This window comes from Rhinoraja longicauda, chromosome 16, assembly GCF_053455715.1.
Source record: "Rhinoraja longicauda isolate Sanriku21f chromosome 16, sRhiLon1.1, whole genome shotgun sequence".
In the NCBI taxonomy this organism is placed as follows: Eukaryota; Metazoa; Chordata; class Chondrichthyes; order Rajiformes; family Arhynchobatidae; genus Rhinoraja; species Rhinoraja longicauda.
The window spans coordinates 25,519,786-25,539,399 of NC_135968.1; the positions used below are offsets into that span (position 1 = coordinate 25,519,786).

At 38.3% G+C, this 19,614-nt stretch overlaps 1 protein-coding gene and 1 long non-coding RNA gene across 3 annotated transcripts in view; one reads left to right on the forward strand and one right to left on the reverse strand.

Moving 5' to 3' along the window:
* The window catches only part of eno4 (enolase 4), a 57,031-nt gene extending 56,231 nt beyond the window's left edge, over positions 1-800 (reverse strand). For both annotated transcript variants that reach the window (XM_078413448.1, XM_078413447.1), the window contains exon 1: positions 257-800. In XM_078413448.1, the coding sequence (XP_078269574.1) occupies positions 257-436 (180 nt within the window). In that variant the 5' untranslated portion in view covers positions 437-800. The remainder of the gene's footprint in view (positions 1-256) is intronic.
* On the forward strand, positions 585-15,660 carry LOC144601378 (uncharacterized). Its single transcript, XR_013548307.1, has 4 exons — positions 585-730; positions 1,667-1,804; positions 13,117-13,213; positions 15,612-15,660. It is a non-coding gene; the product is annotated as an uncharacterized LOC144601378 (long non-coding RNA).
* Positions 15,661-19,614: the final 3,954 nt, after the last annotated feature.

Here is a 19,614-nt window from a genome sequence, read left to right on the forward strand (position 1 = left end):
GATGCACCCGTGCGTAGAGGGTGCATTAACCCTGACCTTTGCCAATCCGTGCCCAGACTTTTAGGATTTACACTATCAAGTTCTGGAGGGTAAAACTGCAAGTTGGACATCGATCAAGTGTGGATGCAACCTGGCCTGCTGAGTATTCTCTGGTTTATTTTATTTCGGATTTTTTTATTTGTTGAGCATATATAGTATTTTGCATTTGAAAAAGTTTGCATCTTCACTCCCTACCCCTTCTGCGGAAGCGACATACCAGGTGGCCGTACATATCGTCGGGTTTCTCGTAGAACATGGTGTTGAGCACTTGCTGCATCCTCTGCGGCACCGCGTTGCTCCGGTAATACTCGGCCGCGCGCTGCTTCAGTTGGTAGAAATCGCGAGCCTCCAGGGAGCTGCGGCGGCCGTTAACGGCCGGGCCTCCGCTCACAGACATCACTCACCCTCCCCTTGTCTTCTTGTCTTGTTGATACTGCACCAACCGCCGCTGTTGGGCTGAAGTCCAACGGGTCCTCCCTCACCCTGGGGGGATAAAATAATACACAAACGTCGTCCCTTCTTCGCTTCTGTCGCTGTTCCACGAAGCGGGTCCGTTTGGGGCCTGCAGAGACCTTTGGCAACTCCGCTCGCTTGTCCTCCGGTTGCCGAGCAACCAGGCGGCCGCGAACCCGCGCCAAGAGACGGGGCGACGACGCGGCATCAAGCGTGGCAGGAGAGAACTGGCACCCAGGTCAGCTCGTAGTATGTGTTACATTTTGTCGGGGACGGTGGAATAGCCTCAAGGAGGAGCTTATTTTGTTTTAAATTGTTTAATTTTTTTGCAAACAAAAAATCCCAGAGGAACTCAGCGGGGTCAGGCAGCCTCTGTGGAGGAGGCAACCTCCAACATGTGGGTTGGCTCTGCATTGTATGACTGAAAGGCTGCCAACGTGCCAGTGGTGCTGTCATTTAGGTGACAGATCAAACCAAAAATAAAACCTCCATCGTCTTGGATGGTTGTGGGAGATTCCATGAACTGCTGGAATAACAGCGCGGGATTTTTCATGATAACATTTGTGTTCAGCACATTTATCTTTGGTCTAACATTACCAAATATAGACACAAGGAACTGCAGATACTGGAATTTTGAGCAAAAAACACACGTGTTGGAATAACTCAGGTCAGGCAACATCTCTGGAGAACATGGATAGGCAATGTTTCGGGAGGGAACCCTTCTTCAGACTGATTATAGTGGGGGGAAGGGGGCGCAGGAGAGAAAGCTGAAAGAGAGGTGGGGGCTGGACAAAGCCGGGGAATTGAAAGGTAGATATGGGTGAGGGACGTTGATTAACAGACGGGTGGACAAAGTCCAGAGGGAAAAAAAGGAGACAAAAGGCTGCGAGAAAAGGCATAGATTGGGAGGTCAGAGGAAGGGATGTAGGATGGGAGGGGAAAGGGTGGTGGGATAGTGGGAGAATTGGGTGCACATCCAGAGGAGGGAGAAAAAATGGTTGGGGTGGTTTGTTAATTAGTTACCTAAAAATGGAGAATTGACTGATCATACTGTTGGGTTTTAAGCTGCGCAAGTGGAATATAAGATGCTGTTCCTCTGTGTTTACCAAATATGGAAACGGTATAAAATGCTGGAAGCACTCAGCAAGTCACACTGCAACATTTTATCTTTTAGGTCATCAAAAGTGAGAAAGGGGAAGCAACTAATTGTGTTTAAGTTGCAAGGAGGAGGTGGTGTCGAAAAAAAAGAGAAAATGTTAGTGATTTTTGCAAAGCCACAGCCTTATCTGTGAAAAGAAAGGGGGAAATAAAGGTGAGTTGTTAAATTCAATATTGAGCCCCAAAAGCTGCAATGTGCTGGATGGAAGAAGAGATGCTGTTCCCCAAGAATGTATTTGGCTTCCTACATTGCTCCACCAATGCCCCAAAACAGAGGGTGATCCGAGGGGGAGTAGGTAGAATGAGGGGGTTTGTCCACAAATTATTTTACAACTAGATTATATTCATGTTTGTGGCTGGTTAGTCTACTTTTTCAGTATTGTGTGTATATCTGATGGGTTAATCTTTCTAAGTCTTTGCTGATGAAATTTATTTAATATATTTTGATGAAGCCCAATTTGCATTGATAACTTCAGCATTACAGCTCGTTAATTCCAATGATGTTAGACCTAGAGGAAAAGATAGCAATTTGAGCAATCTCAGAGTTCCGACACTTAAGAACTGCCATGCAAAATGTCATAAATAATATGTTAGAGTTTTAGTTGACTGAAAGAAGAACAGAACAGAACAATTTAGTTGTTAAAAATACCTTAAGAAAACTGATGTCATGATTGAGCATTTCATGTGAAGGGAGCAGGTATGAAGAAATGTATATCAATGAACAAACAGGAGATTGGCCATGTTAACTAATATTTGCAGGCATTAAGAGTAATAGCTAGACAATGTTTATGAATGTTCTTTTTTTAAAGCTATTAACAGGGCTTTTGAGCTTTATTCAATAACTGACTCCATCCAGATAACTTTTTTTCCATTTTCAACTGTTGATTACCAATGCATTTTTCAATCTAGATGATTTTTCCATGACCTTGACCTTTTTTATAAGCACATAATATGGAAGTTAATCAAAATGTCTTCCAAAAAGCCAAGTAAATTATATCTACCTTAATTATAAAGGACAGTGAAGAGGTTAGACTGGAGACTTGGAAAAGTCACATATAAGAACCCATTTTATGATACCTTCGATTTGTACCAGCATCTACAGTTATTTTCCTATATAAGAATTCTGAAATAGCAGATTACTGTAAGATTGTTGGATTATAACCAAAAAATATCCCCTTCGACACAAATATTTTTGGTGAATAGCAAATTAATAGCAAATTAATTAGATTTATTTGGTATTAATATCTTCAAGGAATTTGGTATTAATATCTTCAAGATATTAATACCAATCTTTCATATTAGAAATCTTTCAAATAAATCTTTCAAATCTTTAGGATGGGACAGTGACGCATGGTAGAGTTGCTGCCTTACTGCACCAGAGACCCGGGTTCGGTCCTGACCACGAGTGCTGTCTGTACAGAGTTTGTACGTTCTCCCTGTGACCACGTGGGTTTTCTCTGGGTGCTCCGGTTTCCTGTAATGTAAACCTTTCAAAGACTGACAGGAATCAATCAATTAAGAGAAGCGGGCAGCTATTTTTGCCAGTAGCATCTCTATAACTGATTATATAGTCATTTGTTCATGAGCCTAATTTATTATATTTAATAGCCATTGTGATTAAAGATTATTTATTTTCTTTCCTTTCAACAATTGTCAGTAACAACAGCGGTAGTTTCCAACAGCTTGAGAGGTTGAATCATTTAAATATATTCAAGGCTGAGATAGATTTTTACAAAAATTAAGGGTGATAGAATCAGGCAAGAAAGCAGCGTCGAGGTGAATATCAGACATTATTGAATTGCAGACTATATCTGAGGGGCCCAATGGCCAACACTTGCTAATCTTGCCCTGTATGTTTTGACTTTGCTGACAGTACATATTGCTGACTGTCTTGAAAATTTGATGTTTTGCAGCCAACATGAATCAGTCCTGGATACAACAATGTTGCTTTTAAGTGGCTTCCATGCTTCAGTTCCATGTCAATCTTGTTGGCATGGAACTGAAGCGACAGGCAGGCCTCACAACAGTCAGGCAATTGAGAGTTATATCTGCACTTGAGATACACTTGGAAGAAAGATTGGCTGATTCTTGACTCCATCTTTGACAGGCAATTTAGCACTTGCAGATTGTTAGCATGAAGGAAGTAATGAAATAGAAGAACTGGGTACAATCATATTGCATACAAGGTTTTCCAGTTTACCCAAAGAATAACCATTGGCGGCACGGTGGTGCAGCAGTAGAGTTGCTGCTTTACAGCACTTGCAGTGCCTGAGGCCCAAGTTCAATCCTGACTACGGGTGCTGTCTGTACAGAATTTGTACGTTTTCCCCGTGACCTGCGTGGATTTTCTCCGAGATCTTCGGTTTCCTCCCGCACTCCAAAGACGTGCAGGATGTAGGTTAATTGGCTTGGTATAAATGTAAATTGTCCCTAGTGTGTGTAGGATGGTGTTAATGTGCGGGGATCGCTGGTCGGCGCTGTCCAGCTGGGCTGTAGGACCTGTTTACGTGCTGTATCTCTATTCTAAACTAAACATAACACTAAGCAAAAAAATGTAAATGAAAAAGACAAAAGCTAAAGATAGTTCCTTAGGGATCCCAAGGGCACCCGGGTAGAGGTAGTACAGAAGTCATGCGGTGACATGTACTGGCTGATTGTGGACAGGTATGCATGGAAACATGGTGTAGCTATTGTAAATGGCAAAACTTACTAGGTTTTATTCAAAATATAGTACCTTTTTGAACATGCTATGAACAATTCCTGTTAGGCCGCTTGGTTTAAAGCAATTACTTTCTTTGAAAGTATGTCATTTCTATACATCAGTCTTGACAGTGTTATTCTTGTCATACATCACCTGTCCATCTTCCCACTATTTTAGAGTTTATTGAATATCATAGCATCATGAGTTTTGCAAACATTTTGTAGCTCTATATCTAATATTTCATTATTGTTAAATATATGCAATATTTTTTCTCTTTATTTTAGGCTGGAATAAATAAATATAGCAAGGAGTTGGGAGGGATGCTGGTGCAAGTTGCAGAATTTTGATGGGAATCTGGTGGAATTGCAGGCTTCCAGTTCCAGTATATAAATAAAGTACTCTGCTTTGAACTATGAAATCCAGAATACATTTAACTTATAACTAACTTTCTTAGTAAAAAAATATTAGATTCTTATTATCATTCAATGAACAATTCTGATGAAATTCCTTGTGCAAATATTAAAGCATGAATAATTCTGCAATCGATGAAATTATTTACATTATATTTACATTTTACTGCTAATGAAATCCAAATTAGCGTATAAAGCGTAGAACTTGCTCATAGGTCCAGAGGAAAATATGTTCCATATATATTGTCTCTTAATCTCCATTGGGTCAAAAGATGAGAGTTTCTTTAAATGGTTCTTTCCCCCTACAGTTTAAACAATGTATTATAAAGTAACATTAAATGTTGGCTTTTCTTGCCAAAAAGCTTTTTCACACCTTACAAGTAAAACACCGCTGAGCATGAAATGTTTTTCTAATTGCTTTTCACCGTAACCTATTGGTTGCTTTCGGAACAAAAACAAATTTGTAAATATATGTCCAAAATGTGGCGGAAGAAACTGAAAATCTATTATTTTACAGTTACAATTACAATACTAAAATGCAAGATTTTTATCATGGCAGAGCAAATGGCAAAGTTTTTAAACCACCATGCTACAATAAATATATATAACAATTCTGAATTTTCAAATAATCCTTTATAATACCATTCCTTTGGCAGCTTCTAATGGGTTCCTCAACCAGCAAAAGAATTATTTATGCCAACTGTCTATTTTATTTTATCTTCAAAGTGGAGTCTGGTGCTATTACTGACACAAAGTGATCTCTATAAAAGAGAGCAAACAAAATCAGCCAGTCATGTTATGAACAAAGCGCTCCCATCATTAACAAACCATCTAATTTCATGGGAAATAGTAAGAAGAAATTATTACTAAAGTTAACGTGCGTTTGAAAATTACACCCAGGCCACCAACATTATGGTTTCAGTCTTTCCAATCTTTAACGGGAGCAATGTGTGACCAGAAATAGGATAGATATTTGGCAAAGCAAGGCTTCCTTTGTACTTTTATGGAAATATGGAATACTTTTGAGAAAGAATGCAGTTTTTATGTTATATATTCTTGTATTAGTATATTTCCTTTTTAGTAACATTATATGTGATACTTCTTTAAGATCCTGTGTGTTTCAGAGAATGTCGTGTCCCATATATGACAGAAAAGAAAGGATTATTTATTTCAATACATGTTTAACAGATTAATTTGCAAACAGAAAGGCTAAATTGTTAAAGTTTACAAAGTACTAATTCACAAGTAAAGCATGATAAAGTTTAAAAATTTTGATTTGGGTTGTTTTAGAATCTCAAAACTTCCATTAAACTTTTTTTTATTTTAAATAGAGAGATTCATTTGACAATTGATCGATATTAGCATTTCAAAATTTAACTTCCATCTGAGAGAAATAAAAAACTCATAGCTGGTATCTTTTCAAACAGGTATCCATAGGGTAAAGATGCTGTGAAATCACATATTACGCTCTATCATTTGTACATCAATGTCTCATTAAGTGCCTCCTCTTCACATTACTGACAGACTATTTTCTTAGACTATTGGACACCTAGACACTGCAGATAGGAGATAAATTCATGCAATTGTATTCAACCATCAGCAATGAAAATTCTGATGTGCAGCAATTTATTGACATTAAATTAAGACAGCCAATCATATATCATCTTTAGTTATTCAGATTTATCACTTAAGTGAACAAGTGTGTAAAACATAAACATAGCACAAAAAGTAAGGAAATTTGTGTTTGGTAGATTATTTCTTTGTTGTAACAATGCTTCTTGGCAATAAATCTTATACCGTTGGAAAGCCTGTTTATTTCCCTTTTAAATGGTGCCACATTTGTAAGGAACATACATTTGTGGGATGAGCAGCAGAGCTGAGTATATGGGTTGCGCCCATGAAAAATTTGCCAAATCTTCTCTGCCAATGCCAAACAGCTTATTCTGCTGTTGCTATTGACTCTTGTTTTGAGCTTCTGGTACCCCCAGGTGCTGACAATCAGGTGCCTGATGGGCACCTGATTGGCAGCATCTGTGAGCATGGGCCCTGCTACTGTGGTCAGTAGGTGTCTGCTCCAAGAATCGGCATGCCACGTTTGACTGATCTGGATAGGGCCCGTGCGATAGGCAACTTCAAGCTGGTGTTCCGCAAAACCAAGTTGCGGCATTATTTGGAGTGAGCCCTAGTACCATCTCCAAAGTGAAGGCCAAATTCCATATAACGGGGGATGTCAGAGACAGGCCGCGAAGTGGGCGTCCCAAGAAGACGACACCCGAAGAAGACCGTTTCCTCACCCTGTCAGCACTTAGGAACCGTAGGCTGTCTTCTACAGATTTGCAGTCAAGGTTTGCAGGACGATATGGCCGACGGCTCTCTGCCCAGACAATTCGGAACAGACTGCACGCAGCCGATCTCCGGTCTCATAGGGCTGCCAGGAGGCCTGCCTTGACTGCCCTTCACCATCAGGCCCGTTTGCGCTGGTGTTGGCAACACGTGCACTGGAACCTGAACATGTGGAGGATCATAGGGTCAAAGTGTGCAGAAGAAGCGGAGAACGCTATGCTGATTGCTGCACCGATAGTGTAACATCTTTTGGTGGAGGCAGCGTGATGGTGTGGGGCGGCATCTCCCTCACTGGAAAAACGAGGCTTGTCATCATTGGAGGCAATCTCAATGCAGAGAGATATTGAGATGAGATTCTGCAACCAGTGGCAATCCCATATCTCCACAGTCTGGGACCGAACTCTATCCTCCAAGATGACAATGCTCGCCCCCACAGAGCAGGGTTTCTCAGAGACTACCTCCAGAATTTGGGAGTGGAGAGGATGGAATGGCCTGCCAGCAGTCCTGACCTCAACCCCATTGGACACTTGTGGGATCAGCTTGGGCGTGCTGTTCGTGCCAGAGTGACCAACACAACCACGTTGGCTGACTTGTGACAAATGCTGGTTGAAGAATGGAATGCCATCCCACAACAGTGTGTGACCAGGCTGGTGACCAGCATGAGGAGGAGGTGCCAGGCTGTTGTGGCTGTGTATGGTTCTTCCACACGCTACTGAGGCTCCTGTTTATTAAATGAATAAATTGTTAAATTGCCAATATGTCTTGTTTCTTCAGACTTCAATCATCCAATCCACCAAACAACAGCGAACAAGAGTCAATGGCAGAATAAGCTGTTTGGCATTGGCAGAGAAGATTTGACAGATTTTTCATGGGCGCAACCCACATACTCAGCTCTGCTGCTCATCCCACAAATGCATGTTCCTTACAAATGTGGCACCATTTAAAAGGGAAATAAACAGGCTTTCCAACGGTATAAGATTTATTGCCAAGAAGCATTGTTACAACAAAGAAATAATCTACCAAACACAAATTTCCTTACTTTTTGTGAGGAAAACAGAAGTTTTTTAAAATGAAACTCAATGATTTTTATTATACCAGCCATTAAGTAGTAAGTTGCATTATTTGGTCCGGAAAAAAACTTAATAAATCATTGATCACTATTCAAATTCAACATTTTCAAAAGTTTAGCACCTAGATTCCTGTAATTATCTTAGGATACCTCATGGAAATTAAAAGGTAAAAGCAATTGATAAACATTCCTATCTATTTTCAAATGAAAGGTGGCACCTCTTCAAGTTCTCAACAGCCTGATAAATGTATTTTTTATTAACTCAACAGTTTATGGAGTATTTTTGTTGTGATTTTAATGCATATTGTAATTTTTTGATGCCATGGTTTACATTTGTATCAAAATGGATGCAGCAATGTTTTTTTTTGTATTTTGTATACAAAGAACTGGGGGAGGTACTTCCCACTAATGGGATTGATTCCACATTGATTACAATACTATTGATTCCACATCTTTTGATCATAAATTAATTGATCTTTTGAACATTGTACAAGAAGTTCAATAAATGCAAAGGGAATCGGAGAAAAGTGGGAACTGCATATAAGATTATATCATTTTGTACGCAGGTACTTGAAGGAATTTTTTGCTAACTTCTCAGAATAGGAAAAGATATTTTGGTTTGAAATTATTGTAGAAATCATTTCAATTTGCCATTATAATTTAGGTAGAAAATTATCTGGAAATCTCCCCAAAAGCATTAAATTCGTTGTCATTAACATCTCTAACTGTCCTGTGTCCAGCATACAGATGTAATCACAAAGAAGGCACACCAGTGCCTCTACTTTCTCAGATGTTTAAAGAGATTGAGCACATTACTGGATTTTCTACCGTTGCACTGTAGGAAGTATACTGACTGGTTGCTACACAAAGTAATGCATGAGGCTGCAGAGAGTGGTGGACTCATTCTGGTCCATCACAGGTGCTGCCCTACCCGTTATTAAAAGCATCTTCATGAGATGCTGCTTCTAGAAGGCAGTATCTATCATCAAGGATCCCCACCATACAAGCCATGCTGTCTTCTCGCTGCAACCATAGGGCAGCAAGTACTGAAGACTAAAGTCTGCACCACCAGGTTCAGGAACAGCTACTTTCTTACAACCATCGAGTGCTTGAACAGACCTGCACACCCTAATCCTCTCTCAGTAACAGAATACTGTAGACAAAGTCTTGAACTATCATGGACTTGCTTTCTAATTGTGTTTTTGCACTAATATTTTATTTGTACATAATTGTATTGCCTTTGCAATCTTTTTTTCACTGTCTTGTACAAATTATGAATAATTTATGTTCGTGTGATGTCTATATGTCTGTGATGCTGCTGCAAACACGCTTTCCACTGTACCTGTACCTCATTGTAATTGTGCATTCAACAATAAACTTGACTTTAAAGGTTGACTTGACGTGATTAAACCGTAAGAGAAAGAAAATAAAAGTTAAGGTTAATTTGGCTTATCAGGTTTTTGTTTTCATACTAAGTATGTTTCTACCGTTTTTACATAATTTTAGTCAATAAAATAGAATTAGAATTCTAAAGGGTTAAAGAAAAAAGGGTTTCTTTCTAAATTCATAAGAAACTTACAAATCTCTACATTAACAAGCTAATTCTAGAATCTACTTGTCAGTTATGAATATATCCTGTAAACATAGAATAGAGTAATAATATAGAGTAATAGATTTGGAGAGGTACATCAAGCAATGATAAAGACAACAAATGGGAGGCTATCAAATGGGAGGTTATCAAATGGTGTCCAGGACCATTACTAAGCACTATGAAAGCTTAGAATTTGTGTCCACAGATCCATTTAAGATAGCATCTCGCCAATGAAATAGGTTAAAAGGCATCTGTTAGCTGAGGCAGATTACAAATACAGGATGAAATGTTAGAACTAGTGTAACTAGCATTACACTAGTTAGACCATTTCTGGTCTGTATATTATGGAAAAGGTATCATGTTTACACCTAGAGGAGAGTAGGGTCTGAAGTTCACTGTCTGAAATGGTGAAAAGGACAGAAACTTTTGATACATTTCAAATGTACATTGATGTATTTAAAAAGCCATGACTTGTGCTGAAGCTAGGAATAGGCTGTGTAGCTCTTTTTCAAATGGCACAGGCACAATGGGTCATTGGTTTCCTTCTGTGTTGACATTTTTCTATGATTCTTCCAATGTTTTATTTATCCTCAGAGTGATACTGGGTAGAACCAACATGTCCCAGTTGCACTAATACCACCTGCCTGCATTTGGCCCATTTCTCTTCAAACCGGTCCTAAAAAATGAACCTGTCTAACTGTTTCTTAAATGTTGGGATAGTCCCTGCCTCAACTACCTCCGCTGGCAGCTTGTTCCATTTGTGTGAAAAAGTTATCCCTCAGATTCCTATTAAATCTTTTCACCTTAAACCTAGGTATTCTTGTCCTCGATTCACCTACTCTGGGCAAGAGATGATGTGCATGTACACGATCTATTCCTCTCCTGATTTTATACACCTCTATAAGATCACCTGAGCTCCAAGGAATAGAGTCCCAGCCTAATCAACCTCTCCCTATAGCTCAGACCCTCTAGTCCTGGCAACATCCTCATGAATCTTCTCTGTACCCTTTCCAGCATGACAACATCTTTCCTATAACATGGTGCCCAGAACTGAACACAATACTCTAAATGTGGCCTCACCAATGTCTTATACAACTACAACATGACCTCCCAACTTCTATACTCAATACTCCGACGAAGGCCAATGTGCCAACAGCCATTTTGACCACCCTATCTAGCTGCGACTCCACCTTCAAGGAACCATGCACCTGCACTCCTAGATCCAACAGCTCTACAACACTCCCCAGAGCCCTACCATTCACTATGTAGGTCCTGTCGCTGTTAGACTTCTCAAAATGCAACACCTCGCATTTCTCTGTATTAAATTCCATCAACCATTCCTCAGCCCACCTGGTCCAATCGATCAAGATCTTGCTGCAATCTTTTACAATCATCTTCACTATCTGCATAGCCACCCACTTTTGTATCACCTGCAAACTTTGTGTCATCTCATATACCTCTTTCCTGTTTTGATTAGATATTGAATCAAAATCCTTCACTGTGCATTACTTTTGTTCACTGATCCCCATAATTATTTGTGAGCAAAAAATATTTGCAAGTTTAATATAAGGCTAGGCCTCTTTTGCAATTATCTGTTCGTTTTCTAAGACCAATGATCTTTTTGTAATTAGATTTTCAATCTATCTCATTATTGAAGGTAGCCTGCCCAAAATGCTTGCAATGACCAGAATTTGTTGACCCTTTGAATGCATTGGGATAGCTTCAAGGAAGCATGATGCAACTTTTTGTTTAAATAGTTTTTAATATCTGGCTAATAAGTATAGCTAAATTATTTTTTACCTTTCCTTGTACGTGCTTTATCTGTCAGTGATTACTGGCATCAAGGATCTTTCCCTAATTCTACCCCAGGATGATTTTATTTTCATTCTTTATCTTGGAAAGATTCATCTGAGCAGTATATTTGAACCATCCATGTCGTGTTCTGAAGCAGATTTGTAACATGAAGCCGAAGTACTGGATCCTGGAGAAAACAAATCCTTATGTCTTGCTGATTCTTAAAATTATTCTTCAAGTCTCCACAATATACATAATAATTGATTCTGAGTTATCGGAAGGGAATAGGTTAGAGAGGAGACACGGGCGACTACAAGTGCTTGAACCTTGAGGAAAACACAAAGCGCCAGAGGAACTCAGTGGGTCTGGCAGCATCCGCGGAGAGAAGTGGCAGGTGACGTTTCGGGTCGAGACCCTACTTCAGGAAGTTAGATGTTGACATTGCCATAGATATGAATGGCAGGTTATGTTTTTTAAATATGTATTTATGAGATTATACAGATTGCCAAAACTTTGCAGAAACGTTATTTTTTTGGCATATTGAGGAACCAAGGCATTTAAAGATGTGTTTTGTTTTATCATATCAAACATAATTATCTATTGTATGGGTGATACAAGGATATTTCCCTGCCTGTAGTAATTGCTTTGTGGAGAATAAAGTAATGAAACATCCCATCATATGCCAAACTTTTTCAAACGGATGTTCATCGTGCTGTGGAAGTGGAATTATATTTAGTAATGGACTGCGGGTTTCATAGTACTGTGTGTATGAGAAAATCTTGGTACTCGAGGTTCATTTAACAAGGGGTTAGAATTAATTGTGAGTCATCCTGTGAATTAGTAGAACGCTGCTAATGGAGACACAAGAGGATGCAGACGCTGGACTCTGAAGCAAAATAATCTGCTGGGAGAACTCAGCGGCTCAAGCAGCATCTATGCGGGCAAAGGGATAGTCCATATTTTTGGGTCGATGGAAGTAACGGGATGGTCTGCATTCCGGATCTCGAGCCCAGATCTTTAACGTCCTTTTATCACCGCTGATGCTGTTTGACCCGCTGAGTTCTTCCAGTAATTCACATTTTGCTGCTTTTAGATGGTTGGAGGTAAATCAATCCCTTGCGGCAGGGTTGTCATCCAATTTCTGACATGGTCTCTTTGCACGATATGTGATAAACCAGTAATAATACCCGCGAGGGTAGATCCCCAATTGCAGGCTGAAAATCTTTTAATTCACTGTCGGCTATCTGCACTGAACGTTTTCTTGTTAGGATGAACCTAGGATGACGATAAATTGGAAATTTTCCCAAATTCCCCCCCCAAAAAATCTGTAAAGGTGCAATTTGCTTTGTGCAACAAGAGAGCGCCCTCATGGAGCTTCAAGGTCAATAGTATCTCCATCTTATAATCCCTTGATTTAAATTAGTGGAATGTTCTGTTTCAAACACAAATCACACTTTGTTTGATTTCTTAAGCATATTGATAGTTTTAGTGTTCAAACAGAAAAATATATTGCGTGGGTCTGAATGCTTTATAATGGTGTACTTTATTTACCTAGCAGCACAATTTTCCGGTTTCAGCAAACCCGCAATATTACTGAAATGTGTGTTTCTGCAGCAGAAAACCCAGAAGAGATTATTTGTGAAATAACCGTCAGAGTAAGTCCTGTTTGACATCTTCTGTTTGATGTTTGATGTTGTGGGCTAACTTCTCATATTGTGGTGAAAACTTCATTAACTCTCCAGGGAACTTTGTCTAAAATCCTCAGGTGATGAATTTAATTATTCCAGCGCCCCTGTCATTTCAGGTAAAATGAACAATCATTGACATACATAAGCATATATTCCTTTGTTTCGTTCAGCATCATGTTAGAAAATAACATTGCAATTTTGGACCGTAATTGGCCTCATTCCACATGACTTTGATTCCGAGTACGAGCATGCCCTTACGAACCGAAAACATTGTCCTTGGACTTAAGCATTTTGATGATATTCACTTGCTGATCTGTTTCTGGTTTTCATTCTATCCCATCCATTCTAAAGACGAATTATTTTTTGACAAAAGCTATCGGCGATGAAGGCGGTAGATGTCTGAAACTGGCATGGTGTGAATCCTAAAAGAAGAGCTTGTATAACCAACAAAACCTCAGTGATTAAACAGCGTTGGCGACTATTTCTACCCTGAGCACGTTTTTAGCAAATTCCAAGACGCCAGGACAAAACTGTCTCGATTACATTCGTTTACCTTATTGATTTGCCATGTATTTTTTGTTATAAAAGACTGGCAATTCTATCGTCCAAAATACTCCGGGGGCGTTGTATTTTATGAGATAAAAGATGTCATCCGCCTTTTGTAATATACCTTTAATAGGTCTGCGGTATCCAGAAAAATATTCCGTCTTGCTACAGAAGACGTGGATAGCGATTTTAAGTTAATGTAACATACATGCGGATTTTTTTCGGTATTATTCTCATTCTTGTATTTCAAAGTGGTGTTATGAAATAATCTCCTTTGGCGATAATCGGTACATTTATAGAACGACAAAAGCGTATTTTGTTCATCATTATCGCGAGCTCCGCTTGGCGATTAGAACAGTGCATGGTATCTATCTTGTCTTACAATCAAAACGGCGCATATAGATCTCTATGATACAAAAAATCAAACACAATAAAATTTAAATGTGTAATAGTTGATTATGTGTATATCATATAATCGACTGAGCAATGGTATTCGACGTTAAAACTGCATCAGTGCAAGCATTTGAACAATAAAGGCATTCACTCATGCCTTTCTTCCGCAGTGTAATCCAAAGTTTATGACCCTGATCACATGGGACGTGCCTTGAACTTTTAACCCCTTATTCTGGGCCATATTTGTGCCGAATGGAATGCATTCCTTATCAGAGAAGGGGTGTCTGCAGACATTTTGCCCAAATTTGCTTCACCCTTATGACATTTGGTGGACTTCCCCACAGCCTGTGCTTGTGAGATAAATTCACATTTAAGATTGATGAGAATGACACGATTGTAATTTCATAAAAGAGTAATCCCACCAGTAAAGGCGAATAAAACAATTGCTTTAAAAAATCTAAAGAAAGTATTTGATGGTTTACATTGCTGCCACACATGGTTATTATTTTCCTTTCATATTAACTGAAGTTTATCTTCTATGTCTGGCCGTACTTGTTAGTTATATTTAGAACTACATCCTGTCTTAATTGCCAAAGGGTACTTGGTAGGGACAGCGAGGGATATTTTCTTATGTTGAGCGATTTGAAAAAATCTAGTTGGGCAGTATTGGTATCAAAGTGTGTGATCGTCGATTTGGTCATCTGTTAATAACAAAGCATTATTTTATTTGCATTTGGTGTGCCGAGTGTCATGCTGCTTTCTCGACAGATAAGTGAAAATGGATACTGTGGAAGATGGCTGAAATTCCACCAACCTCACCTCGTAAGGTCTGAGGTTTTAGCTCCAGTACCACGTCCCACTTTCATTCTCCAACCCTTAATCTCCCATACAATTACCTTTTGGGCACACTTAAAGTTGTCTCTGAAACCTTAACATGTCGGGCAAAATATAATATATAAGTAAGGAGATTCGGTAGGTTTGATTGATCATAAACAATTTGCATAGCCTGTGTCACTATATAAGAGCAGAAATAGCGGCAAGATGACTCTGTATCTCCTATCATATTCCCATTTGATGATCGGTATTAAGGTGAATTGCAATAATTTCTCCCCAATTAATAATGCGAATTATATTTTTGTTTATTTAATGTGTGTTTAGATCTGTATTTATTTTCCATTTAATGTATTCATATTGCCGGTATGAAGTAATAACGCCACCTGGGGTGTACTAAATTGTGATTTATATGCTGTAATTTGAATGAGATAGATTCATTTATCTTATCTTATTTGCTGAAGGTTTAATTAAAATGTTGACGGTGGTACTAAAACCGATAATTTGAATGAGTACTACAATGGAAAGAGCAAAGCAGAAATAGGGTGATACATTTTAGTAGCAAAATATATAACATTGACTTCATCATATACAGGATCAATTGAACAACTGGGGAAGCAAGATTTAGTGGAGGGCGTAAGCGCCGCGAATTGTCTCTTTTATCTGGTTTGGACAGCAGGCAACTAACTGTTTGAAAAGGAGTAAATATATGAAGGTTTACCCCGTGCGGAAAAAAACCCATTGTATTCAATACACGTCAGAGGATGTTCTTAACTTGCTGTGTATGAAGGTGAGCATCCACGTTTGAACTGCAATTAAGGTACCTGGCAGGTATTTTTGTGTTGTTGTCTTCGACGAATTAGCAACGATGTGCCTAGGTGAACCGTTGCTTCTGTACTCGGTCTTTTTAGAGACTGTTCATTCGAAGCAGCTGGTCCAACCTGTTTGTGTGCGTCAGTGGTCCGACAATAGGGCAATAAACCCTGTTAAAATGATGACATGAAAAGTGTGAAGTTATTCTACAGTAATTAAATGGGGGTTGACTGATATTTTTTGATTCTCTCGTGCTTTATCACCCTGTACAATAGATTTATTTTTGTTTTGACAATTTAGTTGTTTGATGTTTCTTTTAAGAAACAGAGTTTACTCTCTCCATTGTCTATTTTAATGGCCATTTTAATTATCTATATTTGCTAATTATCTCTATAAATCTTTGGGGTTTGCGTTTTGTGAAAAATCACCTCAAGCAAGAATGAACATTTATGTTCAGTTTCAATAATAATGATGAAATTCAAAATCCACAACATGGAAATACTGTAATAAAACTTTCACATTTCTGATGTTATCAATGACAAACTAAGTGAACGCAACTGAGAGCGCGAGAAAAAAATAAAGCTATAATAGTATGACAATCCCTTAACACTAGAAAAGAAAACGTACGATTCCCAACTTGAAAGTTTTCCGATGTGTGTATCGATAATTTGGCGACCGATATGTTGTTAAATTATCTCTATTATCACTTTATTTTAAGTGGTAACTGAAGTTTGATGGAATGCATTGAATTTGAATAAGGCTCGAAGGCTAAAATTATTTGTCTACGTTCATTCGTGTATCTGCAGTTCCTTGTACTTTTTTGTCAGATCATTTCTGTATAAATATAACACGGGAAGAGTTTAATTATCCAGAGCCCGTCTCCATTCACTTTATCATTTGTGCTCATGCTCTTTGAGTTGTCAACAATATTGAAAGGGTTACGGCATTTTTTATTGAACCAGATTCCTATTATTTCTACTTGTTTTTAACACAGCAGGCTTTATATTAAGCTAACATGAATAATATTTCTGTTATTGTTATAGGAAGTTTTATTAAGAAAGGAATGGACAGGAGTCTAATTGTGTCGAATCCGTCTAAAATATTATTTACCAATTGCACTCCTTATTTGTAAAATGGACGTGAGTCTTTTTATTTGTTCCAGTCGGTTAAAAAATGGTCTTGATTTTGTTTATAATTCCCTGGGCCAATTGGTTTAATTTCTTCGATTTTCCACCGAAAATGCTGCTGAAATAGGTGGAATATGGGCAGCTGGTTTGGAGAAGGTATGATTTTCCGATGTGCTTTTTTGTAAACAAATAATTGATTTCAGTACTTTCCCATTGTCATCTCATCTTGTCTGTCTCTGCGATATATAGACCCATTATTTCATCTGTAACCCATATTACGCTACATACAGGAAACATGTTCCCGATGTTATGGGGAGTCCAGAACAGTTGAAGAATAAGGGGTAAGCCATTTAGAACTGAGTTGAGGAAAAACTTTTTCACATAGAGAGTTGTGAATTTGTGGAATTCTCTGCCTCAGAAGGCAGTGGAGGCCGATTCACTGAATGCATTCAAAAGAGTTAGATAGAGCTCTTAGGGCTAGCGGAATCAAGGGGTATGGGGAGAAGGCAGGAGGGGGATACTGTTTGTGGATGGTCAGCCATGATCACATTGAATGGCGGTGCTGGCTCGAAAGGCTGAATGGCCTATTCCTGCACCGGTTGTCTCTGTATCTATGTATATTTTGCCAAATTTCAAACATCTGTAAAACGCAAGAATTATTTCCGCATCTTTGCTTTTGAATGTTCCATTGTGCCTTGGAATTTACCAGGAATCAACCAAAATGTATTGCACGATGACACAATATGCAACTCTAGAAGCAATTAAACTTTTAGATCATGTGAACTACTGGACTTGCTTCAGTGAAAATTAAACTAAACTAAACTAAACTAAAAGAGGCCGCTCGTGGGATCCAAAGCATTTCTTAATGTCGCAATTGCATTTTGCAGGTTTGCACTGGGCTTCGCTATAATGTAGCTGAGGAACTTCTGTGAGTCTAATTTATATTTCTCCTTCCAATTTTTTGCTTTAGAGAAATTAGGCCAGGTGGCTTCATTGCATGTTGAAAACTTCAATCACGTTTTCTTGGCATAAGTTAATCGTTTAAAAAGAGAGCTAAACCTTATCGTTGAACTTTTACTTGAGGTCCACAACTAAATAGTTTTAATGGGATCTATGTAAACTTTTAACGGAATGCAATTTCCGTAAAATAATAGCAATAATCGAAATACGGACGCTAATTGCAGACAGTTAAAATGTCTTGCAATATATCGGAGAATGTCGACAGGTTTAATTCCAAGGATTAGTTTATGCTATAATTCGCTTTTATCCTTGTATCCAAATACTGTAATGATAAAAAGTCAGTAGCGAATACCGTTGACCTCTATAAATTGTGCAGTAGCACAGCCTGAGAGGGTTACTGGTTTACGAGAAAAGCAAAATGTAATTTTTACTTAATTATATGGTACTCAAGAACAAGTTTTACTGGAAATTTCATTCGGAGACTGCTCGTTCACCAGTGGCTTTGATGAGACTAAATGATCTGAGACTTGCGGATTTTCTCATTCATCCTTTCATTTCCCCAAACAATCCTCAGTGACATTGAGCTAAAGTTACATAAACTTTATTTTATGTTTAAATGTTTTCCAAAATATCTTCAAATTGGAAACGACAAGGCTATTTCTCTCGAATTACTGTTGTGGTCATGTTTCACGCTATGTTATTTACAGTGGTTTATTACCACGTGGTCATAGTTAAGACCCCAATTCCAGGTAGGACACAAATTTATATTTGCACTCACGCCCATATGGTTGACTGGCAATACCAACGGTAAATAAACACTTCATCTCCACAATGAGCACGAAATAATGGTCAATTGTTTTCCAGTTATTGTTATTATGGGACATACTCGAAGTACATGAAGGCAGGAGAAGGGGCTGAGAAGGAAAAATAAATCAGCCATGATTGAATGGCAAAGTAGACTCGATTGGATAAATGGCCTAATTCTGCTCCTATATCTTATGGTCTTATGAATAAACTGGTTTCTGTACATTTTCTAAAATGTTTTATAAAGCAGATGCAAACGTAATTGTCCTAGATTAATGACAAAAATAGTGAAGCTCATAAATTATGCAAACCGCAGTTATTGTTAGAAACCATTTTGTCCGCAAAACGATACATTGTCCTCAGAAAAAAAAATAGAATTTATTTTAAGTCTCTCAAATATAGGATAGTCTGTTCTACCCTTCAAACAAGGAGACTTTAATCAAATATTGTCATGAGAAATACAAAGATTTGATGTAAGAAATTTGAGTACAAGGCATTGAAACGAGTCTAGTCCAAATAACTTGATGTCATTCTTTGTACTCAAAGTTATGTTAAATTAATCAACAATATAGATTCTATTGCCTAAATAATAGATTATATATTTATAAAATATTCAGAATTAAACAACTTTTGAAAGAAACACACCATAATTACGATGCTATTTAAATGAACCCGACTGGTGGTGTTTTTGAACACGTTAATACATCGTCTGTTCTCACTGGTTGCAAACATCCCAAGTTATAAAGGCGTTGTAAGTTTTGCTTTGCTATTTCAATTAACAGGAATACGGTGTATTTTGCACTTTATGATAATTTATGATGAATAATGATTGACAGTTTTTATGCCAGTTTTATAATGTTTCTATCCTTATGCAGCCACAAATTCCACCATGCA